The 26,800-nt window shown below is 40.6% G+C and overlaps 1 protein-coding gene across 2 annotated transcripts in view; it reads left to right on the top strand.

Moving 5' to 3' along the window:
* Positions 1 to 13,894: 13,894 nt before the first annotated feature.
* The window catches only part of DOCK10 (dedicator of cytokinesis 10), a 274,133-nt gene continuing 261,227 nt past the window's right edge, over positions 13,895 to 26,800 (top strand). For both annotated transcript variants that reach the window (XM_063648413.1, XM_054477379.2), the window contains exon 1: positions 13,895 to 14,378. In XM_063648413.1, the coding sequence (XP_063504483.1) occupies positions 14,256 to 14,378 (123 nt within the window). In that variant the 5' untranslated portion in view covers positions 13,895 to 14,255. The remainder of the gene's footprint in view (positions 14,379 to 26,800) is intronic.

Genomic DNA, 26,800 nt, shown 5'->3' with positions numbered 1-26,800 from the left:
TACCTAAATCTATTCTCTTGTTCATGTTGACCTCAGATTTTTCTATTTTTCACTTGTATTTATCCTGGTTAGAAGCAGGTTAACTTGTGTCTAATTTGGGTATCCAATCACTGGTCCTGCTTCCCTAGATTCACATCTGGCCCCTTGTGGTAACTATGGTACATACATACCACTCCTCCTACCAGGAGATGGAGTCTTGGTCTGTGCTTGCCTCATGACTTGCTTTGACCAAAAGAATGTAGTGAATTGCTTCCAGATCTAGACCTTCAGAGGCATGGAAGCTTCACCTTCCTGAAAACCAGCTACCATCTAAGGAATCTCAGATCAAGCTACTGAGAGACAAAAAGTCCACGTGGAAAAAGAGGCCATAAGGAAATGTACCAAGGCACCTCTGTAGACATGTGAGAGTGGCTTAGGTGTTCCAGCCTCAAAGAGCTCCTAGCTGAATGTAGTCACATGAGTGATCCCAGAAAACCATGGGAGTCAGAACTGCCTAGCTGATTCCAACCAAACCCAGAATCACCTTTGTTTTGCTTCACAGAGTTTTGGAGTGGTTTGTTACGTAATGATAGATATGCGAAATAGTGGTATAGCATTAGGTATTTGAAGCCAAGCAATTTAATACAAGAATGTAGTTTTATAAAATCATTGGAATGGCAAGATGAAACCCTGCTCAGGGGCCCCTACTGGACTACTGAGTCCACCTCATAATAACTGTGTTTCAGGTGGCAGGAAGCGTCTGTGGCTGCTACCACAGTCACTGCCTCAACTGCCTCTTAAACCTGATGGCTGGTGACTGCACACTGAATTTTTGAGTTTGGCCTTCAAAACTGCCTCTAAACATTCACATCCCTTCCTGCCTTGCTTCCCAGCTGGAGGGTGGCTAGCACTTCAGTGTGCCTTCCAAATCCACACAAGTGCTTCTATTTGGCAGACCTGACACCATACCCAGAATCCTAGATTCAGGAGAGCTTGAGAAATGTAGGGTTTTAGCTTTCCAACCTCACTACCCTAGGTTAGAAGGGCAGTGGGATGGATGATGAGGGAAACCTAGTATCCATTATCACTGTCATCAGACCCTAAATTTATTCAGTATAACACATAGAAATGACTTGAGATCTGGAGCCTGACAAATACAATTTCTCATCTTGGTTCTCCTGCTTACTAGATATGATCTTGGTCAAACCACTTAGTATAAACCTCATTTCCTCACCTGTAAAAATAGAAATACTCATAGCTAATTTGGAGGGTTCTTCAACAACTCAACTCACCTTTTATAAAGACATTTTGGTAAAATGTCTAGTACATGTTAGGTATTCAATGATTAACAGCAGTTATTATTAATGGAAGAGAGGACAAGTGGACAAAAAACTAAAATATACAGACAGTATCTGATTATATAGGAGAGCATCTAACAGATGTACACTGCTGAGTCTCCTGGTAAAAAACTGCTTGGGCTATACTTGCATGTGAATGGATCTAGGAGAAAACACCTCCTAAGGGAGATGGTTTCAGATCTGAATCTTGAAATATGAGAAGTGCCAGGGGAAAAAAAAGAGAGAAAAGGAAATATCAGATATTGGTGTCCCTCCCTGGTCCCATTCATGACCTTGTAGGTAGGACGATGACTCCAGCAGTTCTGTGCTATATTTCTAGAACACTGCTATTAGCCTTTAACTTTCCTCCTCTTCATGTTTCTGGCTTCATGGTATACTGGGTTAAGCCCTAAACTAGTACATCTTGGTAGCATTTCTACCTTTGCCGCAAAACAGCTTTGTCACTAACTAGTTGATCTAAGATATAGCACTTAGCTTTCAAGTTTTTACTTCCTTTCCTATAAAACGGAACAATAAAAACAAAGCAAAGCAACAACAACAACAAAATGGCTTAATTTCTCTGCCACTTCCAGCTTTTTTTTTTTTTTTTTTTTTTTTTTTTTTTTTTTTTGAGATGGAGTCTCACTCTGTGGGCCAGGCTGGAGTGGAGCGCAGAGGCGCCATCTCAGCTCACTGCAACCTCTGCATCTCTGCATCCTCGGTTCAAGTGATTCTCCTACATCAGCTTCCCAAGTAGCTGGGATTAGAGGCACTGTCACCATACCCGGCTAATTTTTTTTGTATTTTTAGTAGAGATAAATGGGATTTCACCGTATTGGCTAGGCTGATCTCAAACTCCTGACCTCCGGTGATTCCCCCACTTCAGCCTCCCAAAGTGCTGGGAGTACAGGCATGAGCCACCGGGCTGGGCCCACTTCCAGCTTCGACAATCTCTGAAATGCTTTGATTCACTCATAGGCAAGCATAGCCCCAGCAGTTTTCACAATCAGACTTAGCATCATGCATCAGGCACTCTACCCCAGCCCAAAATGTGAATCCAACAAGAGAATATACATCCAACAACTGAATTAAAGCCAATTAAGTAGATTCACACACTAACTACTAGGTTTGACCTTCACAGGTAAATGTCATCCAACTGATCAATATTGGTTGGATAAATATTGAAGCAAAGGCCAAGCACAGTTGCTCACGCCTATAATCCCAACACTTTGGGAGGCTAAGGCAGGTGGATCACCCGAGGTCAGGAGTTCGAGACCAGCCTGGCCGATATGAAGAAACCCCATCACTATGAAAAATACAAAAATTAGCAGGCGTGGTAGCAGGTGCCTGTAATCCCAGCTACTAGGGAGGCTGAGGCAGGAAAATAGCTTGAACCCAGAAGACGGAGGTTGCAGTGAGCCAAGATCGTCCCATTGCACTCAAGCCTGGGTGACAAGAGTGAAACTCCATTTCAAAAAAAAAAATATATATATACACACACACACACACACACACACACACACACACATATAGAAGAAAACAAAAGCAGAAAAGGGTAGTGCCAACCTGATGTCTATATGGAATACATATATGTGTGTGTGTGTGTGTGTGTGTGTGTGTTTATGTATATTTTTTTTTCTTTTTTTTTCTGAGACAGAGTCTTGCTTGGTAACCCAGGCTGGAGTACAATGGCGTGATCTCGGCTCACTTCAGCCTCTGCTCCCTGAGTTCAAGTGATTCTCCTGCCTCAGCATCCTGAGTAGCTGGGACTACAGGTGTGTGCCGCCACCGGACTAATTTTTGTATTTTTAGTAGAGACGAGGTTTCATCATGTTGGCCAGGATGGTCTCGAATATTTTATTGAGCCTTGGGACTCATACTCAGGTGCTTTTAAGTAGCTCCAGTCTAAGCATTTCTGTAACAGCAAACAGGCTGTGTGGTAGTGTTAGGAAGGCCTCTTGTTAATGTCAGCTTGGAGCTTTGTGCACGTGATGACACTAATAGCACCTTTTTAAAAACTACAAAAAGTACTTTGACTTTATTATGAATTTTTAGACTAGTTGCATGATAATGACTCTCCCATTGCTTTTAAGATTTCGATAAAAATAGATATTTTACTTCTTTTTGTCCCTCTAGCAAAACAACAAATAAGGAGAAAGGAGACAATATTCATGATTAGCTCAGAACAGAAACACATTTTCAAGCCTACACATGAGAAACTGCTAAAAGATAAAGCTACGAAAAACCCTAATCTAGTTGTATTAATAAGTTCTAATGATCATGGGGGGAAGAACAAAAACCCACTGGCCTTTATTTGAATAGACGTCCCCAAGACCAGTCAATCTGCCATTTTTGCTTTGGGCTTCAGAAATGCTGCACAGTTTGCATTGCTTTCCTTCCTCTGCCTTATACCCTTTCAAAAACTGAGCTTCGGGCAACGCTGTGATATTTCTATTTCACTTCTTTTTACCACAGCAACAGCAAAGGCAAGCAGAGTCCATGCACAGGAAATGGGTTAGTGCTAATACAAGTATACACAAAAACCACATGACTGGAAGGGAGCTGTGACAACTGAAAGATATTTTTTAAGAGAAACATTTCCTGGAAAAAAAAAATGGTTTCTTTAAATCAATTATACATGTACATAAGCAAACCCAAAATATGTTTTCTCCAACTGTCTTCAGCTCATTTGATCAGGGTATGAAATTAATGTTTTGAAAAACTTCAGAAGCCTTATAAACTTTGTAGCATTAATCTAAAACTTTGGAAGTGTTAATGTATTTCTTTCTGAGACTATTAGGAAAAATGCTTCCTCTATCTCTTTTAAAAGATAAACAATCACATTTGATAAGTATACATTTGGTATAACGTTCTCTGAATATGTAAGGAAAACAGCAAAATGATGCTATGACTTCTAATTAGTGAGCAACGTGCAATATTGAAAACAACAAATCATATATATACATATATATTTGACTAAATACTCGTATCCAAAAAATACAAATTAAATTTAAAAAACCAGTAAGAAAAAGACTGACAATACAATTTAAAATGGGCACAGAATTTGAGATTGAGATTTTCTGGGGTTTTTTTTGTTTGTTTTTTTTTTCACTTTAAGTTCTAGGGTACATGTGCACAACATGCAGGTTTGTTACATATGTATACATGTGCCACGTTGGTGTGCTGCACCCGTTAACTCATCCTTTACATTAGGTATATCTCCTAATGCTATCCCTCCCCCATCTCCCCACCCCGCAGCAGGCCCTGGTGTGTGATGTTCCCTACCCTGTGTCCATGTGTTCTCATTGTTCAATTCCCACCCATGAGTGAGAACATGTGGTGTTTGGTTTTCTGTCCTTGCGATAGTTTGCTCAGAATGATGGTTTCCAGCTTCATCCACGTCCCTATAAAGGACATAAACTCATCCTTTTTTATGGCTGCATAGTATTCCATGGTGTATATGTGCCACATTTTCTTAATCCAGTCTATCGTTGTTGGACATTTGGGTTGGTTCCAAGTCTTTGCTATTGTGAATAGTGCCACAATAAACATACGTGTGCATGTGTCTTTATAGCAGCATGATTTATTCTGTTTTCTTTTAATTTGGCTTTTTGTATTAGACTTTCTTTTTTAGGAATTTGCTCTTTTTTTATATTTTTCTTGTCTGTTAGTAAAAGATCTTTATATAATAGAGATATTGGCCTTTCTTGTTTATTTGTATTATAAACATGTACTCAATTATGTCATTTATATATTGGCTTTTTATTAATATTGCCATAATGAAGATTTAAGTTTTTATGTATTTAAATAGTACTATATTTTCTTCTATAGCATCTGATATTCCTCTCTTGATTAAGAAAATAGCTTATTAATAAAAAAATAAACAATACAAAGTCAAACTAATAAAACCACTACAAGTTCCTTGAAGAGACTACTACAGTAGATAATCCCTCTTGAGAACCCAATTAAGGAAAAAAGGAGGAAGTAAAAATATTCAAGATTAAGAATGAGAAAAGCGATTAGCCACTAATTGAGGAAGGATTTTAAAATCTAAAACCTTTCTGCACAGCAAAGGAAACAATCAACAGAGTGAAAAGACAACCTACAGATTGGGAGAAAATGTTCTCAAACCAACAGAGGGCTAAATCCAGAATATACAAGGCATTCAAACATTTCTACAACAAAAAACAAATAATCTGATTTAAAACGTGGGCAAATGATCTGAACAGACATTTCTCAAAAGAAGACATACGTATGGTCAAAAAATATATGAAAGAATACTTAACACCACTAATTATCAGGGAAATGCAAATCAAAACCACGATGAGGTATCATGTCACTCCAATTAGTATGGTTATTCTCAAAAAGACAAAAAAATAACAAATGCTGGCAAGGATGTGGAGAAAAGTTAACTCTTATACACTGTTGGTAAGAATGTAAAGTAATAAAGCCACTGTGAAGAACAGTATAAAAGCTCCTCAAAAACTACAAATAGAACTACCGTACGATCCAGCAATCCTACTACTAGGCATTTATCCAAAGGAACGGAAATCATTATATGAAAAGCATTTGCACCCCCACGTTTATTGCAACACTGTTCACAATAGCCAAGCTACGGAATCAACCCAGGTGTCTGACAACAGATGAACGGATACAGAAAAAGTGCTATATATACACCATAGAATACTATTCGGCCATATGAAGAATAAATTCCTGTCATTCAAGGTAACATGGATGGAACTAGAAGATATTATGTTAACTGAAATAAGCCAGGAACAGAAAGTTAAACCACTCATGTTCTCACTCATATGTGGTAGCTTAAAAGAGTTGATCTCATTAGAACAAAAAATACTAGAGGCTAGGAAGGGTAGGGAGAAGGAAAGAAAGGGAGTGATTTGTTAAAGGATACAAAACTACAGCTAGATAAAAGGAATAAGTTCTAGTGTTTCATAACACTGTAGAATAACTATAGTTAACAATAATGTTACTCTACAGTTTCAAATAGCTAGAAAGAGAATATTGATTATTCTTAACACAAAGAAATGGCAAATGGTCGAGGCAATGAATATGCTAATCACCCTGATCTGATCACAGTGCGTTGTATAATTGCTATGTGCAAATTTTAAAAAAATAATTTTTTTAAAGTATGTATTTTAAAACGCTTCAGATAAAAAGCAACAAATTAGGCTTGGCACGGTGGCTCACGCCTGTAATCCTAGCACTTTGGGAGGCTGAGGCGGGTGGATCACGAGGTCAGGAGTTTGAGACAAGCCTGGTCAATATGGCGAAACCGTGTCTCTACTAAAAGTACAAAAATTAGCTGGGCATGGTGGCGTGCACCTGTAATCTCAGCTACTCAGGAGGCTGAGGCAGGAGAATCACTTGAACCTGGGAGGTGGGGGTTGCAGTGAGCCGAGATTGCGCCAGTGCACTCCAGCCTGGGCAACAGAGTGAGACTCTATCTCAAAAAAAAAAAAAAAATTAAATGTTAGTAAAAGATAACAAAACTTGGAATAACTGGCTTGGTCTCTTCGAAAAGTCAAAGCCATTATCAAAAATGGGAGGAGAATGGTTTCAAATTAAAGTCTTAAGAGACATGACAACCAAAGCAATGCGTCTTCAAGATTAAATTTGAGATTGATCAAATCAGCTGTGAAAAAGTTACTTGGGGGACAATTGGAGAAATTCAAATACGACCTGGATGACAAAAGATATGAAGGGATTGTTGTTGAATTCAATGTGTTAAATAATATTGCAGTTATGTAGGAGAATATTCTTATTTTTTGGAGATAAATGTTGAGCTATGTAGAGATGAAAGGTCATGATTTCTCCAATTTAAAATAGTTTAATATACCTGGAGGATTTATGAGTATTCATTGTGTTCTTTTTAATACTTTTTAGGCATGTTTAAAATCTTTATAATAAAATTTTAAAGAATACGTAACAGAAGGGAACACATATCATTCAGTGTTACATGCAATTCTAAGGCAAACATTTCTAAAATCTAGAAAAATGGGATGATATTGTTAATAAAATATAAATTATTAAGAAATAAAAGATGTGAAAAATCTTGAATAGACCAATTACCATACAAGGGATTTGAAAATGATTATAGATCTCCTATTAAAAAATGTACCAAAACCAGATGGTTCCACAGCTGGATTCTATCCAACCTTTGAAGAACGAATAAGCCCAGTGTTATTTAAATTGTTGTAGAAAATGGAAAGAGGTAGAAAGCTCTCCAATTTAATTAAGGAAGCCAGAAAAATCTTCCTGGCAAAATGTCACATTAGTTCCAAAAATAAAAAAGGTAGACCAATTTCACTCATATGTGTAGATGCAAAATTCTCGATGAAATATTAGACCACAGGTTTATTTTTATGTTGCTCTATTTAAGAAACAAAAGAAATATTATGATAGAACTTTGTTACATATCAAGTTCTATTTCTGTGAGACTAGTAGATATCAGGAGTAATCAATACACTGGAAAAATGGAGGAGAACATTAAAATGTCTGGAAAAGCAAAGTAAGTACAAGGGTTTAATTATGCATGTAAGAAATAAAAATGTTCCCATCCCATATTTACTAATCATTTCCTTCTTCATATGGAGCCAAAATCTTCCTCTGAGTAACTTTTACAGATGGAGGGAAAAAAGATCCTGGGACATTAATTCCCTTAGGCTAGACTACAAATAAAAGCCAAAGTAGGATAGAGAACCCAGAGACTGGTTTCCAGTTAAAAATAGTCATTCTTTTCTTTCAATCATGTACCTCTGTTTCACTATGCCCCAAGGATTCTGGTGGACTAATAGTGATAGAATGCCACACTGCATGTGTATTGGTACGATATACAGCCTGGCAGTGTTTCACATTCAAATCATATTACTTTAAGTGTAATTTTCTCCCAATAAGTGATCTGTCTTCTAAACACAGTAAGAAATACATATCAGATTTAATACTTTTTCCATAGACAACATGGAGGCACTCAGCTTTGTCAAATGGCTTCTGCTCTGGCAAGAACTCAAGAACTAATAGACCCCATTAATGTCATATCTTTCAAACCATATTTTTCTTGTAGCTCTTTAATATTCTCTTGGTAAGGTTAGGAAAAATGTATCTTATGAAATAGTATTCAGCCAAAAAACCACTGGATGTACATTCAATTGCTTATTTTTTTCTTAGTGTTAGGAATCAAGATGTGCTGTGGCAAAGTATTTTTCCAACAATTTGGTTTACAATTCTGATACTTTACTTATTGCTGAATATGACAAGCATTATACTTTCAATAAACAAAATTATTTTAATTTACCCACCCAATTACACTACTACATTATCAAGGCAAGTTGCCTGCCTCTGTGGACCTCCATTTCTATTGTAAAAATAAGAAAAATATACTTTTCCCTTAATAAAGGAAGGTTTCCTCAAAATTGACAAATGGGATCTAATTAAAGTAAAGAGTTTCTGCACAACAAAAGAAACTATCATCAGAGTGAACAGGCAACCTACAGAATGGGAGAAAATTTTTGCAATCTATCCATCTGACAAAGGTCTAATATCCAGAATCTACAAGGAACTTAAACAAATTTACAAGAAAAAAAGAAACAACCCCATCAGAAAGTGGGTGACGGATATGAACAGACACTTCTCAAAAGGAGACATTTACATGGCCAACAAACATATGAAAAAAAGCTCATCATCACTGGTCATTAGAGAAATGCAAATCAAAACCACAATGAGATACCATCTCACTCCAGTTAGAATGGCGATCATTAAAATGTCAGGAAACAACAGATGCTGGAGAGGATGTGGAAAAATACGAATGCTTTTACACTGTTGGGAGTGTAAATTAGTTCAACCATTGTGGAAGACAGTGTGGTGATTCCTCAAGGATCTAGAACCAGAAATACCATTTGACCCAGCAATCCCATTGCTGGGTATATACCCAAAGGATTATAAATCATTCTACTACAAAGACACATGCACACATATGTTTATTGCAGCACTATTTACAATAGCAAAGAATTAGAACCAACCCAAATGCCCATCAGTGATAGACTGGATAAAGAAAATGTGGCACATATACACCATGGAATACTGTGCCCCCATAAAAAGAATGAGTTCATGTCATTTGCAGGGACATGGATGAAGCCGGAAACCATCATTCTCAGCAAACTAACACAGGAACAGAAAACCAAACACCACATATTCTCACTCATAAGTGGAAGCTGAACAATGAGAACACATGGACACAGGGAGAGGAAAATCACACAGAAAACCTAGATGACAGGCTGATGGGTGCAGCAAACACCATGGCACATGTATACCTATGTAACAAACCTGCACGTTCCGCACATGTATCCCAGAATTTAAAGTGTAATAAATAATAATAATAATAATAATAAAATAAAATAAAGGAAGTCTTCCTATAATATCAGAAAATCATTTTAACTTGGGCATTTGTATTCCTATTTCTGTATCTTTCTTTTTTATTAATTAGCAGAATTTCCCTCCTAATTTCCACGCTATCAAATTCTCTCCTAGCTTTCCCTTATGTATGGTGGGGGCAATATCACATGCCCCATGTGCATTTTAGAATGAACGATTGAGAATCAAATGAAATAATGAGTGTGCTTTGTAAATGATGCAACACTAGACAAACTTGATATAGTTAAGCATTGGAACATGATGATGCCCAGGCTGACACCCAGGGTACACTGGGCTTGGTATCTCTCAGGAAGGGTGGCTCAATGCCATGGAAAGGATGCAAGGAGTATTTGCCCCACTTCCTACAATCTCTGGGTATCAAGATCTAATTTAGTCATTTAGTGTGCAAATTTAGTTATTCGTCCAAGAGTCAGACTCCTAGACTAATAACTAAATTTACACACTCTTATGTCTGTAGGTACTTTGGAAAATATAGTACAGTTTTCACTTTTATACTTATTACTGCTATGAAAAAATTTCTGAAGTCTTTCCTTGCTCATAAGACATGGACACAGTCATGTAGAAGGATGACAGGAGAGGGCTATTGACAGTTGTGGTTTCTTAATTCTATAAAGCTTTGAATTGTACCAGGTCATGTAATCAGTGCTTACTACATCTTATGAAAGTCAGTGATGCTTTAGTATGAGTAAGAAGAGTATCAAATTTTAAACAAGGAAGAAGGGAAGGAAGGGAGGAGGCAGTGAGGGAAGGAAAGAAAAGAACAAAGGGAGAAAGGAAGAAAGAAGAAGGGAGAAAAGGAGGTAAGTAAAGAGGGGAAGAGAAAGAGAAGACTAGAAAATTCCATGTTATTGAGACCAATTTTTTCAATCTTATTTAAAAAGTCATAAAAATATGAAGTATAAAATGTTAACATGGGTCCATAGAGACTCCATCTCCAAAATCTTACTCCCACCCCCTACCCACTCACCCATGAGCACCAATAATGTTTTGTAAGTCAGTTCCTCTATATGAAATTGAGCTTTTTGGAGACAGAAACATTTTGCTCAGCTCTGTGCCCTCCTAGCATAGTGTGAGATCCTGTCCATGGTTGATATTCCATAAATGTCTGTTGAGTGGGGTTATTTCTTCCTGCGTGAACGGCTTGTCTCATGACAACTCAAATGAATTGGCAAATTCAAACACTGATAAAACTTGATTGCAGCCTCTGCATTCTATATATTAGTACAATCTTGATTTGAGAACATTTAGCAAAATTTGCAACCATCGGTTTCTAAAATGGCTGTTCCATGCATTTGGGGAGCTCCTTTAATGATCCATCTACAATTTTAGACAGTGAGACATGGGATAGATAGGCTGAACAACCCCATTTTATAATATATTAAAATTCAAGTGAAATAATGAATGTGAAACTATTATCCAAACTGTAGCACATTATGTTATAGTTACATATTGTTACACAATAGTGGGTTAATACTATGAGGATTACATTGTTATTGTTATTCTTGTTCGTGAAATTCCATAGTCATTGATTTGGGTTAAGACATTGTCTCCAGAATGTGCATTAAATCCCCAGCCTCGGCTCCAAGATAATACCCATCCATCCTTCTTCTTGCAAAGGTTCATATGAGAATCAAATATATGAAAAGACATGGAAGTTTGTTTAATTCCTGAGTTATCTGCAAGTGTAGGAATAATAACAGTTATTGAAGTCCATGTGCTAGTCACTTTTTAAGAAATTTACACTCATTTAAGTAACTCTCTCAGCAGCCCAGCCACACAACTACTATCTTGATTGTGTAGGTAAGAAACTGAGGCTTACGGAGTTGGGATTTGAACAAAGGTAATTGGACTTCAGAGCATGTACTTTAACCACTATTCTACAATATTACAAGCCCTTGAAGATTCACTTATTAACTAGCTGTCCCAAGAAACTTAACATACTTCATGATATGTGCACAGATTTGCGATTACCAAGCATCTGAGCCGAGTTTCTCCAGGGATCTGAGAGATGGGTGACGAGCAGAGTCAAGGTCCCAAATCAGCAGACCTGAAGTTACATTTCTGTAGCAAAAAATAAGTGTATTTATGCTACAAGGGCAGGGGCAAGGGTCAACACTCAGCTCTCTCTCCTTGGTGCCTGAAGGAAGCTTAACTAAAACCTACATGATCATAAGGGCTGAGGAGAGTCTCTGAAGTATCATTATTGACATGCCCTAGGTGTGAGAGGTATGCTATCAACACTTACACCTGCCTTCCTACTCAGTGTGACCCACGGAATTAACATCATACAGGGTATGGATTGGGCAAACAGGCATTTGTTCGTTAAGCCCTCTCACACCAGAGCTCTGGGTGACCTCCTGAAGCTGGAGAAAGTACAATTAGGTGTATTAATTGTACGATTAACAAATTGCAAGTGATTTTCTGTTACTCGATATTGTTGGAAAATGGGTTGTGTGTGCTACTCAGTGTTTTGGATCAGCGAGTTGCCTTGTGCAGGGCACATTCTGATGTATTATCGATTACTATAGCCTTCCCTTTCAGCACACCTTTCTCTTCTCCTCTCTGACTTTCTCTGTGTCAGGCATACCCAGCTCTCTGACTGCACTAGCCCATCTGAGCCCTTTGTAAAGTCATCCATAAGCCGATATTTATCGAGTGCCTACGTGTGTCAGGCAGTGTTTTGAAACCAGAGACAAAGATTAGGTACCTCTTCTTGGGAAGCTCAAGTTAATTCAAATGTGCTTAATCGATTCTCTCAGGGGAATATGCATTCAGAGACCTCAAGTCTGGGTACACCTGGGAAAGGGTACGGTTGGAGGAAGGTGTTCCTACAGAGATCTTCATGTGCCAACACAGAGGCAACCACCTACTTTGCTTATCCTGAAAGGTGGTATTGCTCCCACACTGAATACCAATATGAAAGCATACAATACAGGTACAGTTCTTTGTTACGCAGGCTGTCTTGGAACTAGATGATGTTTCAAATGGCACTTCCCAAATCTGCCAGAGCCTCTTACCCTCTTACGCCTGTTACGATTTCTAGAATGTGCTGAAATGATCCCCAAACAGCATCTCTGGCTAACTGAATCCTGGCTAACAAAGAGCTGACTAAAGTGCACTTATCAATTGCTTAGGAATTCTTTATACCCAAATGTGATCCTGTGTTAAAACTATCTATCATTGGCTTCAGAAAGTGGCAGGGTCATGGATCCATAAAAGGCTGTTAAGAAAAAAACAGACCATTTGGAGAGGCTGTCCCAGATCTCTCCAGACCAGTATCCAGGGGCCAGAACTTCTCCGCCCCGCATCCAGTCCAACATTGAGTTGGAGAACCACCCTGGGTATGACCCAGGAAGAGACTTCTTAGAAGGCTTTCATCAGATATCTAGAGGCAAAGTGCAGGCTAGATGGGTATGGGCAAGAGACGAGCAGAGATAGCATAATTGTGAAGTCCACCCCCGACCTGACCACCCTACACAGTAACCCTGCAAGTTGGTTCTTGCCTACTCATCCTAATGCCACCCAAAGTCTCTTACCCCCAGAACTCTGATTTATTGGTTTTGAGTTCGTGTTAGTAGCTTAAACTCTCTCCTTGATTTCTCTGTATTTGTTTATTTGTTCACTTGGTTACTTGCTGTCTCCCATCCCTACCCCGAAAAAACCTATCAGCTCCACACAGCCTTAAAGTGTGGCTGCTAAGTTCCTCTCCGTATCCTCAGTTTCCAGAACAGTGTGAACTGGCATATAGTAGGCGCTTAATAAATACTCATTGAAGGAGTGAATGAATGGGGAAGCTTATTCCAAGGCCCTGAACATGGACTTCTGGCAAGGGAGCCTTCCAAACGCTGGCTTGGGCTATGCTGCTGGGATCCCAGCCACCAGATCTTTAATAAGCCTCTGACCCCTTCCCGAGGGTGGAAGGGCGAACCGAGCTTGGCCCCCACCCACTCGCCGGACCCAGAAAATAGAAGTCTAAACGGCAAATGCATCCAGGGCTCCAACTCCCCCAGCAGCCTCCAAATGAGGCTGACGGCCTTGGACAGGCAACGGCCTTGGACAGGCCCCGCCCGGAGCCCCTCTGCGGCCGCCCCCCGCCCTCCCCCGCAGCCTGCAGTTCCCCCGGGCGGCGTTGACAGCCCCGGCCGGCCAGCTGAGCCCATGTGGGCGGCGCGGGCAGGAGCCGCCCCACGCGCGTCCCGCGACGCCCGCTCCAGATGCGCCGCTGCAGGGCCCCGGCCGCCCGCCGAGTTGGATGCGCGCGCCCTGGGGAGCGCAGAGTTTGGAAAGTCTTCGAGAAGCTTCAGAGGAGGGAAGGGGGTGGGAAGAGTGGGGGTGCAAGAGAGAAAAACCCGCCTCTTGCGAGTTGAACGAGGAAGAGGGGGGGAAAGGCTCCGAGTTCCGCTTCCTGAACGGCGGGTGGATAGAGAAGGTTGGCGCGGGGAAGACCGGCGGGAGGCGCGCCCCGGGCCCGCGGCGCGATCGGCGTGACCGGCAATGGCCGGTGAGCGGACCCGCAGGTTCACCCGGAGTCTGTTGAGACCTGGGCAGGCGGCCGAGCTCCGGCACAGCGCCGCGTCCGCCGCCGCGGTGGCCGTCAGCAGCCGGCAGCAGCAGCGGGTGAGTGCAGCGCGTCCTCCGCGCCTTCCCGCGCGCCCCAGGCGCCCGGGGGGAACGGAGCCCGGCTTTCCCAAAAGCTCGGCGGGCCCAGGTCCCCGCAGCTCACGGGTCCTCTCCTCCGCACTCCCTCCCCCACCGCCTCTGCGGGCTCCCCTGGCGCCACCTCAGCGAGGCAGCGCCACCGACGCGTAAGGACCGGGGGCGCGTTTGTGCACGCGGGACGCTTAGAGGAGCAGCTGCGTGGGCAGCAGAAGCGCAGCGTGGGAGAGGATGTGCAGGGGCTTTAATGGGGCGGGAGAGGGCCGGAATGCACCGCCAGTCACATTGGTGCTAAGTGATACGAGCGCCAGAGACCCCAGGTGGGGTGGGGGGGATCTACAGAACGGAACCCCTGGGTCCGCAGGTCTGCGCGTCCCTCTCACCCTCCAGTGAACAGACCAGTGCGCTGAGAGAGAGGGATGCAGTCCGTGGTCCTCGCCCTGGTTAGAGCTGGGGCCCCCGACCTTAACTATCGCGGAAATAGATGTACTTGGAACAACCCTCCCACCGCAGGGTAAAAACCCACAAACCACTTAATACTCCTCCAGAAAGGGCTGAGGAACACAGGCTGGAGGAGACGTGGGTCATTAGGTCTCCAGCGGTTTCTGGTATTTTTCTAAGATGTTTCGCGGGGTTCTCCCGCCAGCAATGCTTTACTGGTTACTTCCTTATTGAAACGCCTTCTAAGTGCTGGGTGATTTCCGCGGGAAGTCCCTGGGGCAGCAGCCAGCATCTGATGCTAGGATCCTATCCATACCAACCCAGATGTTCCTGCGTTGCAGTAGGTCCACACTGCCGGGGAGAGGTGGCAAGAGACAAATCAACTCTAGTGGAAACGGGAAGCGAGTGGGAACAACGGCCTCACAGCAAGACCGGGGCTCAGCAGCCGCGCTCTTGGCCTGCGTTTGGTGGACCGGAATCCGGGTTGTGTGTTTCATTTTCTTTTTTGCCAGTAAATATCATTAGGAACTAAACGGCTCTTTTTAAGAGTGTGAAAATGTTACTCTTGCCAGTCACCAATGAGGAGGGCGCCAAAAGCTGCCCAGAGCCAGTTCCCACAGCCAGGACTATTCTCTAAAGCCAGAGGTCGGAAAGTTGAACAGAACGGAAGCAAATTGCCTGGCAGAGGGAAGAGGCATCGGGTGCCCAGGGGGTGTAGAGCGAGCGGGGGTGATTGGAGTGTGAAACGAATTGGTGGCCAGAGTGCCTTCTCTTGCACTTACGCTAGCTGCAGTCCGCAGTTACCCAGGGGTGGTTCAACTGTTAGCTCACTCTGTGTCAGGGACAGCATGTGGTACTGCTATCAGCGTGCACATTTTCAGGACACCAAAGACAAACTGTTCAAAAGAACATTAGAAGAAAAGATTCAATTCGAGTAAAAGTAGAGATAAGAAAATCTCCAGACAGTAGTAGAAAGTACTTTTTACTTTTGAATGATCATTCAGAATTGTGGTTTTGTCATTTTCTGCCATTCTCTTGACAAAAACATTATTTTGCAATTGACTCATTGGACTGAATCTCACTGAGGATCTGATAGAAACACACAGCGTTCAATTGGAATAAACAGCTTAAAATGTTGTGTGTGTGTTTTTTTTTAATGTACATTCTCCTAGAATTTTTGTAGCACTAGAATTTCTATAAAGATTATCCCAGATACCCTTCTACACCACACACACACACACACACACACACACACACACACACACACACACTGCTTTCTCCAAAATTATGTGAGATTTGAAATCCTAGGGTATCTTGTCAAAATGAATAAGCTCGCTGTCTTTAAAAAGAGGTGGGGGAGGGGAGATTCACTGGCAAAGGTGGTCCTGACTCCCCTTGCTTCGCTTCAGCACCCTGGCCAACACTCCTAAACTAGCTTTTGCCAAGACATTTCATGGGATCTTACACATCTAGGCAGGCAGTTTTGGCTGCTATTTTGGCAGCAAGAACGCATGTGCTTTGCATACCATCCCATCGGTTAACTCTTGAAGGGAAACAGGAAGGTGATGAGTTCTCTGAGCTGGCACCTGAAGTCGGTGGGATTCTGTGGGAGTAGAGCATCCCTTTTGAACCTAAAACCGTGTCATTGGACTATGTGGTAGAGACTAATCTTAGCTTACATTGATGCAATCCCTTAAGACTCTTTATATCTGTTGCTTCAAGTTCTCAAAACATGGTTGTCAAGGGAGAAAAATGATAGGATGTTGGGGAAAATATTATGGGTATCCGACTTCAGTATAGACTCATAGAACCGTGAGTGTGTATTGGAGCAAGCCATCCTCTATTGCAAGGTATTTGAAAGAGACTAGAAACTCCTGCTGAGAAAAAGTATCTTACTGCTAGATTTGTATATTCCCCTTTCTGAAATCCCTGTTTGGGGGACCCAAATCCTCCAGGACATTGCCAAAAGATTGCCATAGGGTTTGAACTCTGCTCTCTCCAATAAGTTTAGATAAGGTTGTCAGGTTAACAAGATAGTTTTGGTCCCTGAGAATGGGGTGTGTATACAGAGAGAGAGAGAAGACAGGAAGCCTTCAAAATGTGTTTGAATATGGAGAGGAGAGATCAAGGAGATGCCGAGTGAGGGTAATGACTGGGAAAGCCAAATTTTAAGGCAGTTGTTGAGGACAGTACAGGTGTATGCCAAAGCAAATTTGATGTCAGTTTGTACCCAAAGCGCTGTATTTAGTAGGCTTATGTACTTGCAGAATCCTAGACACGAACCACCTTATTCTTTACCCCTCCCAAGAACAGTAATGAACAAAAACATACATTTCAAAAGGAGAAATATTTGCTCCTTCATTATCCTAAAATTCCCCATAGAAAATAAATGAAAGACAACTCATTCGAAGATCAACTCAAAGGATCAAGTTCTCATAATTTCCTGAAATCTCATTCCTGATTGTTTCATAAAGCAAGCTTCTCTAGGGTAGAATTTCAGCTCGAAAATGATTAGAAACATTTGTCTCATATCAGAACTGGAGTGTTTTATTACATTGGTTGAATATACATACCATGTTGGCTTCAAAGTTGTAATGCCACTAATTAGAAATTCCTTTTTGATAAGAAGCTCATCTTTTAAAATGAATGAAGTGTATCTGTACCCTAGTATGAATTAGTTCATTTAGATAGCTTTCTATAATTCATTAAGATATACATTTAGGATTTGTGCACTTTTCTGCATATATATTGTATTTGAGAGCATTTCAAAAGAAAATACTTTTTTAAAAAAGTATAGGTAAACTTTTTGCAAACACCCCATCAGATCTGTCACTTTGAGAGAAATGGAGTTTTATTTATGGAATGTTTTAGGTGAGTTAGTGCAATGGAAGGCTGCAGATAACCAGAAGGATGAGATCTACATAGAGTCAGATGATGGGAAGGAAGCATTTACTAGAGATCAAATAATCATTTGGTCAGTTTTGGCCTAAAGCTGTTCATCTATTTCCTAGACTGGAGCTTACCACTGTAGTTACATACACTTTTAATGCCTTCATATTTACTCTATCATTAGACAAAAACTCCTCTGCAACTCCTTTTTAATTGTATCTGATTTTGTTATTAACTCATTTTAAAGAGAAAGCATCCTGCCAGAAGTGATTATACTTAACCAAGAGGTTTTCTCCCCTCCTACCCACCCAGAAAGGGTAAGGGGTAAAGAGGGGAAAGTATTTATTTCAGTAAATTCCATTTCCCTTCTTTGATGTTTCCTAACTCTTCAGACCTCCAATAATACCACTTCTGATATTTTAGAGAGCTTTGAGTAAGAAGAGGAACCTTTGACCAACCAAAGAGCTTTGATTGAGAAGTAATGAATATGTAAACATGTTTACATGAGCATGAGGAATTCCTAGAAGGAAGAATTTTCTCCCCTCTGAACTTGTTGGCATTCAAGAGTTGAGAGTAGGAGGGATTTTTTTTAACTGAGTGGGGGATACTGGAATTTCCCAGAAGTCATATGCTAGATGCAGAAAGTGATAGCAAATGAAAGTGAAGCACTTGTTTTGCTGTCACTATCCAGATTTAAAAGCAATATGCAATATAAGGGCCTGGTTGTTTAGCATTCACAGCACAGTCTTTTTGTTTTGTTTGTGTTTTTTTGCTTTGTTTTGTTGTTTGTTGTTCTGGACAGAGTCCTTTATGACAAGGGTGTTTATGGTTTAGCAGAAATCACACGTTTATGTTTTCATCTGAGGAAAGTCCCTTGACCTCTTTGCCTGGAGAAGAAGTCAACACAAACTTAGTTTACAAGATCAACTTTGAATGTTACTGATGTGTCTGCCAATGTTTTTTATTTCTCAAGGGCATTGGAAAAATAACTTTGAAAATAAATAGTAACCACAAGTGGGTTCTAGAAAACTTATAGAAGGATAAAAGACTGAAAGAATGAGTCAACATGTATAGGTTTTGGCTGTCTTTTTCTCCACAACCAGATTCTCTAAGGCCTAGCATAGAAAAAGAAAGCAATAATGAATGCATTACGGTAAACAATTCATTAAAAATGTACGATGTGCCTGGTACAGTGTCAAGCATTCTATTTAATTCTCAGAGCAATCATTTGAGGAAGTTATTATTGTTGCAAAATACAGAGGAGGCCAGTGAGACTCATAGGGTTAAACATGTTTCCCTAAGTTAAGTAACTGACATGGGACATCCTCTGCATTTTGAATAGAAAACTGGAGGGGTTACCTTCCAGTTTTTTAGCTGCTTCTAAAAGCATCTTCAAATTGGTGGATATGAGTAGTTGATGTTGGTTGGTGTTGCCTTTTGATCTACCCAAGATGCAGTTCTACCTAAGGAATAGGAAAACTGTTCTTCCCACTAGTGCTTCAGAGTACCTGTGAGCATTCATTCCAGTGTTCCCCTGAGGATAGCTGCAATAGCAGAGGCTGCTCCAGGTACCCTTAATTATAATAGATCTTCCCAAGGCAACCGGAATTTCAATAGTTAAGTATTTAAAATATGAACTCACTCTGCCATCCCCATCCCACCTGTATTGCAAAGTGCTAAGAAAATTGTGAAAGAGCATGAGGTTAATCCTCCTGCAGTCTACTTCAAAACTGTCTACTTCTCCATTCTCAATTGCTTACCCCACTCTCGCATGTGCCTGAAATTCCTCAATGCATTGTGTGTCTTGGAGTATGTATTTCCATTTAACTGAGTTGTGTTGGGATTCTTTTTTCACATTCTATCTTATTTTAAGGAGGGATCCTAAGTATCTTACAAAGATGCATGTGAGACGACAACAACAAAATATAGTAAGGGCAGTGAAAAGTAATATTAGCCAGAAAACAAAAAAAAAACAATATTAGGAAAGTTAGATGTAATCAGGTGTAGGTCATTGGGACCAGTAAATAAAATACATCACTATTAAGTCCTATAGTTTTGTTAAAAATGCTTCTTGGTGACCAAGTCAAAGAGGAAAACACCATCAGCCATAAGATTTAAGAAGTCCATTAGATAAATGAAAATTTGCTCTAGACATATTCAGCATTAACTTATACTGCAACTTAAGAGACAAGATATTTTTTTCCTGGGGTTTTTACAAATAGTAGCATGGTGTGATAGAGTCTCGTCATTGAGAGTGTTGTCCAAGGACCAGCAACATTAGATCACATGGGAGCTAGCTAGAAATACAGAATCCAGGGGCTCACACCAGATAATGCATTTTAATAAGGTCCCCTAGTGATTTGCACTAGGACACTAAAATTTGAGAAATATAAAAATAACCTACATCTTTAGCCACACTTTTGCAGTATCTTTTTAGGTAAAGTCAATTGATGAGGGTCCAATACAATGTGGTTTATTCTGCAACTATTTGAAAGTTTTACTTAAAGCAGAGATGAGGTTTAGACCACTTAGAAATGAAAATGGGATTTGGTTCATTGTTAAATGGCTTTAGGGAAATCTCTTACTTATTTGTGTTATATTCTCTCCTCCATCTACCATCTAGCCCTTTAATTGTAGTGTGAACTTAATTTTCCAGGTTAAGAAAAAATTCCACAACATACTTAAATAATTGCTATCTAAATCAGCACAAGTTCTCACTCTAGGTTGTAGGGTGAGAGTTCATACCCTAAACATGTGTTTCAGAGTGAAGCGAATGTTACTCCTCCTACAGAGAATTGTTAAATATAATTACTTCAACTAATGAAAGATGTGTGATGAACTAAATGTTTGTGTCCTTCCAAAATTAATATGTCGATGCCTTAACCCCCTATATGATGCTATTAGGAGGTGAGGCCTTTGGGAGGTAATTAGGGGTAGATTCGGTCGTGAGAGTGGACCTCTTATGATAAGATTAGTGGCTTTAAAAGAAGAAGAGAGAGAGATCGCCCTCTCGCTGTCACGTGAGGACGCAAGAAGGAGGCCATCTACGAGCCCGAAAGAGAGCTTTCACCAGGAACCCAACCATGCTAGCACCATGATCTCAGACTTCAGCCTCCAGAACTGTGAAAAATAAATGTCTGTTGTTAAAGACACCCAGACTATGTTATGTTATTATGGCAGCCCTCACTGACTAATACAACACACAATTAACACTGATTCTTTGGTGTCATATAAGATCTATATTGATATGACATTGATTGAAACCCTTAGGGATTTGAAAAAAATTGGTGATATCAGAAAATCCAACTGCTAGAATTAGAAAATCATGAAGATGTTTTTCTCTCTCACAGTCATTGACTCCTAGAAAAAGTGACATCTCTTGAATTCATGCTTGAATGCGGTAAGAATGGGCTTCCATGGAGTTAAAGATCTTGATTTCCCCATATGCTATAATGTGGTTCATGACCTCTTTGATGGGCTGTCCTTCACCATCATCCTGAGATACTCTTTCCTTGACTATCCATGTTGGAGTTCCATTATGCACTTGTCACAATTTGGCCACATGGGATTCTAATGAATGGGAGTTGGTATTGGAAATGTCAGAGCCTGTGAGTCTGGAGACCAGAATTTCAAACCTGGTTCTGTGACCCTTGATGAAGTCCCTTCTCTCTTTGAAGACTCAGTTTCCTGAACTGTGAAATTAGGGGATTAGGTGATTGGGCTCTTGAATTTCCCACTTCTTTGTCCCAGAGTTCTCACAACTTCTCCTTCTCATCCCTCAGATTCTCAGATGTCACCTTCTCAGGAAGGTCATCCTGGATTACCAAGTGGAGGGTGAGAGTTCATACCCTAAAGATGTGTTTCAGGGTGAGGTGAATGTTACTCCTCCTACCAGAGAATCTCCCACCAGGATCCCCACCCTCAACACTCTTCAATCTCATTACTAGGCTTAGTTGTCTTCATAGTTCTTACTACTATCTAAAGTGATCTTTTTATTGATTTCATTTCTTGTTTGTCTTCCAACTCTCTTGCCTTAGAATATAAGTGCTATTGAAAAGCGAGAACTTGTCTGTTTCACTACTTTTATAGTATATTCGCTATTGGGAAATAAGAGGGGTGGAGTCCCCCTTCTTACTTCACATTAGTTGCTTAAGGAAAGTCAGAAGGGTGGGCTGAATGTACATTACTGAAAGGTTATAGTGGAATTATAACTTTAAAATGTCCAGGTTGTTAGCATCTGATAATGACAGCCCTTGTGTCACCCTCTTCATAGTCTACTTGTAAATCTTGGTAAGCATTGGAAATGCAATCCTTCAGAAAGGTATTGGGCATGTCCTGTGTGCCAAGTACTATACTTGTGCAATCTCTTCTAATCCTCCTAGCAACCATATGGCAAAAGGTTGGTATTCTCATTTTATAGATGAGGAAAGAGATGCTTAGAGATCAGGAACTTTCTTCAGATCAAATGACTCCTCAATAGTGAATCCAGAGTCACAATCACAAAGTCTGACTCCACAGCCTGTTCCTCCTGACTACTCTATAACTGCCTCCCAGCTCCACCAGGCAGGAAGGACCTCATTACACATGCAGCTTGCATCCATCAGCTAAAGCAGTGAGAGAAAAGAAACCCTCAGAGTACTAGTTATAGGAAGAGTTTCTAAAAAAGAGTTTCTTGACAAAAGAAGAGCTGTGGCTACTTTTGCTCTGCCTCATTCGTTCATTTATGACATCCCAGCAACCTGGGATATTGGGAGTGACACCAACTTTGGACACTGTTGCTCAGACATTTCCCAAAGACAGGACTGGCACAGAGTGAGTTAAGCTTCGCAAACAAAGGCTCCTTCAACTGTGAAAGGGGCATTATTTGATTCCTCTCCTTCTATAGAAATACATTTCTGGCAAGATAAGCTTGAGGTGGGGGAGTGCAGTTGGGTTGCAACATTACATCTGTTACATTGTCTCTTGTAGTCTTGATTTTGGTGTTCTTGTTTACAAATAAGAAGGTTGATGGTTCTTTATTTTTCTCCCCGCCATTGAAGTGAGACTTGTTTGCTTCTTGTCTTTCACAGCAGTGTTAGCAGGCTGGAAATAAATGCTTGTGTTTGCTGAACTCGAAATGTTGACCTACATTTAATGAGGTGGAAATAATAAAATTTAATGAATGTGACTGAGTTAGTGGCAATACAGAAAAACACTTGCCTTTGAAAACGTTAATATTTTGCAGTTGGATTGAAGTGAAAATATCTGCCTCAGAGATTAGAAGAATTAATAGTCGCGGCTGGGCACAGTGGCTCACACCTGTAATCCCAGCACTTTGGGAGACCGAGATGGGAGGATCACCTGAGGTCAGGAGTTCGAGACCAGCCTGACCAATATGGCGAAACCCCATCTCTACTAAAATTACAAAAATTAGCCGGGTGTGGTGGCGCGTGCCTGTAGTCCCAGCCGCTCGGAAGGCTGAGGCAGGAGAATTGCTTGAACCTGGGAGGCGGAGGTCGCAGTGAGCCGAGATCGCGCCACTGCACTCCAGCCTGGGTGACAGAGTGAGACTCTGTCAAAAAAAAAAATAATCAATAGTACCAAATCATTAAAAGTTTCTTTATTTTGGGCAGCTTAAATGTGAAAATACTGTATTTCTAATTCAATTTCAGCATACCTCCTCTGGGACATGTAGAATTTGGAAGCTAGGCAGCTCTTTAATGTAAATTAAATACCAAAATGGCAGAGTTTAACAATAGGCTCTGAAAATCTGAAAAGGGGTCTATTTGAAAAGATGACACCATTTAGGATTAACACAATGAGATTTTTCTTCATATTATCTTAGTAATTACCAATTTAAATGACTAACTGAGGCTGTCAAAATGACCAGTGACTCTTTGGCCTTTCAAATTAAACATTCTATAAAAAGAACCCAGGCATGAACATTTGACTTGGCAAACAAGCAAACAAAAAACTTAACAAAATTTACTGTTCAATGAAATATGATAATTAAATTATTCTCAAATACTCATTGTTTATTTGATTAGCTCTTAAATGTCCCTTTGTCACAGCTCTTTAGAATGACAAATGGAAATTGATTGTAGCTGAGTAATCTTCACAAAAACGAAAGTGATGTTGGAACTCAACTTTTTTGAAGATAATGCAAATGTGGAGAACTAATATTTAAAGACATTTATTTTTTGTTTTTTATATTGTTTAAAAATTGGACACATTCAAAGGAAGTTTTATTCTGAAGTGAAAAAAATGTATTTTAAGTTTTCTTTGAAACATATCTTTATGGTGGGCTATAAATTTGTCCTACATGAGAAACTACTAGTGATAAAGTTTGTTGGCATACCAACATGCAGAGATAAGATGCTTTCAGAATGTTTCTGAGTGCTAACAGGGAAAGTTCATTCATTAACTTCCATTTTTGAAGTCAGAAGCCATTATATGGCTTCTGTCCAATCAATTTGAAAAATGTATCTTTTTATCATTAGGAAGCAGTGGTTTCCAGGCAGTGTAACCTTGGCCAAGTCTTTAAGCTTCTTTGAGTTTCAGTGTTCTTCTCTTTAAAACAAGAGAGTTGGACACCAAGACCTTCAAGAATGCTTTAGTCCTAAAAATCCAGGGAGATCTTACCCTTTTAAAGGGGTTTTCATAGAGAATTAAAATAAAACTTATTTTCATCTTAATAAGATGATTATTGATTAAGATATCTGATTTTAGCACCTGGAAGACTTGATCCCAATGACCTATGACCACATTTGTATTTCACCAGTGAAGATGGTAGCATAAAACGTGGTTATTTAAGAATGCAAAGAAGGGAATGGCTGTTCACACATCCTGAAGACAGGGCTAGGAGAATGGAGACTGGCAAAAGACAGCCAGTGGTGGCAAAGGCTGGGCAAGTCAGGTTCTTCTGATCTTATCGAGCCTCAGAGGCAAGCATACAATCCCATTTCCTTCTTTCTTATCCTGAAGAGAAGGGTAAGCCCCATCTGCTTTAAGAAAGCATGCTTTCCAGTTCCAAGCGTGTGAATGTTTGTAGTTGCAGTCTCTGGCTTAAGGTCTCTGCCAGGCCGTGTCAGCACCCACATGAGCAGAACATACGTGAGCAGAAGTTTGAACTGTGCTACCAGATCCTGTCCCCCTTGCCTTTGAAAAAGCAGCAGGAACCTCTCGTTTTCTAGTTCTGTGTCTGTCCCTGGTTTTTGTCTCTGCTTCTATCACCTCCTTCTTCCTGCTCACACCTGGGAAAGGTAATATGATCTGTCCAGGACCCATTGTGATTTCAGAGGGTCTCAAGACTGCAGATTCTTCCTTTGGCCCTGTGCCCACATTGTCCTCCTAGCAACTGATACCAAGGTATAGGCCATTTTATTCCACAGTTAGTCATCAACCTTAAATGCACAAGGTGGCATGGTGAGGACTTTATTTCACTCCACAGTGTAAGTCCATTCCTGAGCAGGTGTATCTTGGGAAGATCCCTGACCCATTAGGATAATAGAGTATGGAAATGGAAGGCTGATGTATTAGAGATAACCTTTCACCACTTCCCTGGTAGCCAGTCTGATCTCTGGTAGAGCTATCCACAGTCCAAATGACATTTGTCTCTGTTGCCAGTCCTGGAGGAGGAGGAAGAGGTGTGGTTTTGCCCTTACACTTCTGATACTCTGAGAGACCTTCAAGACCAAGACTGTGGTTATAGTCTCCATATTTCCAGGGCAGCAAGATGTTTGGCACATAGTAGGTGCTTACTAAATGCTTGCCAAATGGAAAAGAGAATGTCATACTTAGAGATGACAGGAGTATAGATTAGGCATGCAAAAGGAAATCTGAGGGCCTGGTTTGCAGTGAAGAAATTCTAAGGCACGTTCCAGAGGACAGATGTTGGCGACAAAGCACCAGCATATAATATTTGTACAATAGCAGCAAATTGAATTGAAGTAAACTGAGCAGAATTTAATTCAAGATTCCCACAAAGGCTATTCAAAGATTAAAAAGAAACAAAACAAAATCTTGATTGGCATGCATTTATATTCTTAAATAAATAAGATTCAGCTAAGCAGGTGTGATCACCAATCCAACACCAGCCCCTGTCCTGGTGGGTGCCTGGGTAGCACACGCAGGCCTCACTGCCTAGCCAGGGATGTTAGTGCCATTCTCACTGATGCTGTTAGCAGTCACAAGGTGGAGGCCACCCTGAGCAGGGCGCAGAAAAATGATTGATTAAAGTCCAAGAAGTGTGAGCCACAGGGTTTTGAAAGCAGTCCGTTTCCAATCACATGATGGAGATCGGTTTATGTTTTTTAAAAAAACCCTTACTAAATCACCAGAGTTGTGTGATTTTATCAGTTTATGTGAATGCTATTTTAGCCCTTAAAAATTCTCCTTTCCTTGAGGTTAGGATGTTAGAGAGTTTTCATGACACGGCTTTAGAGCATTGTAATGACTCTGCTCTGTTTCTTTTTCTTTTTTTTTTTTTTTTTTTTTTTTTTAAGACAGAGTCTCACTCTGTTGCCCAGGCTGGAGTGCAGTGGTGCGATCTTGGCTCACTGCAACCTCTGCCTGCTGGGCTCCAGTGATTCTTCTGCCTCAGCCTCCCAAGTAGCTGGGACTACAGGTGTGTGCCACCACACCTGGTTAATTTTTTTGTATTTTTAGTATTGATGGGATTTCGCCATGTTGACCAGGCTGGTCTCAAACTCCCGACCTCAAGTGATCCACCCGTCTCAGCCTCCCAAAGTGCTGGGATTACAGGTGTGAGCCACCTCTCCTGGCCTTACATCTGTATTTTCTAAGCTTTTGTGAGTTTTAGTACAGTGATAGTTCAAAATGTAGAAAATAATGAAGAAAAAACTAGTAATCACCCACACTGCTACCACCCACTGGTAACAACTTTTGCTATATTTATTTGAAGCATTTGTCTCTTCACAAAAACATGCTTTGACACACTTTTGAGCTAATGTTGAATATTTACATTTTTAATTTGTCTTAAGTGATTTAAGGTATCTTCTGTCCTAAAAATTCTTTCTGCTGGCATTTCTGTATACCAACTCCACATGAAATAT

The sequence above is a fragment of the Pongo pygmaeus genome, chromosome 11 (genome assembly GCF_028885625.2).
Source record: "Pongo pygmaeus isolate AG05252 chromosome 11, NHGRI_mPonPyg2-v2.0_pri, whole genome shotgun sequence".
In the NCBI taxonomy this organism is placed as follows: Eukaryota; Metazoa; Chordata; class Mammalia; order Primates; family Hominidae; genus Pongo; species Pongo pygmaeus.
Note: the sequence above shows the minus strand (reverse complement) of the source record. Positions and strands in the feature narration are given on the sequence as shown.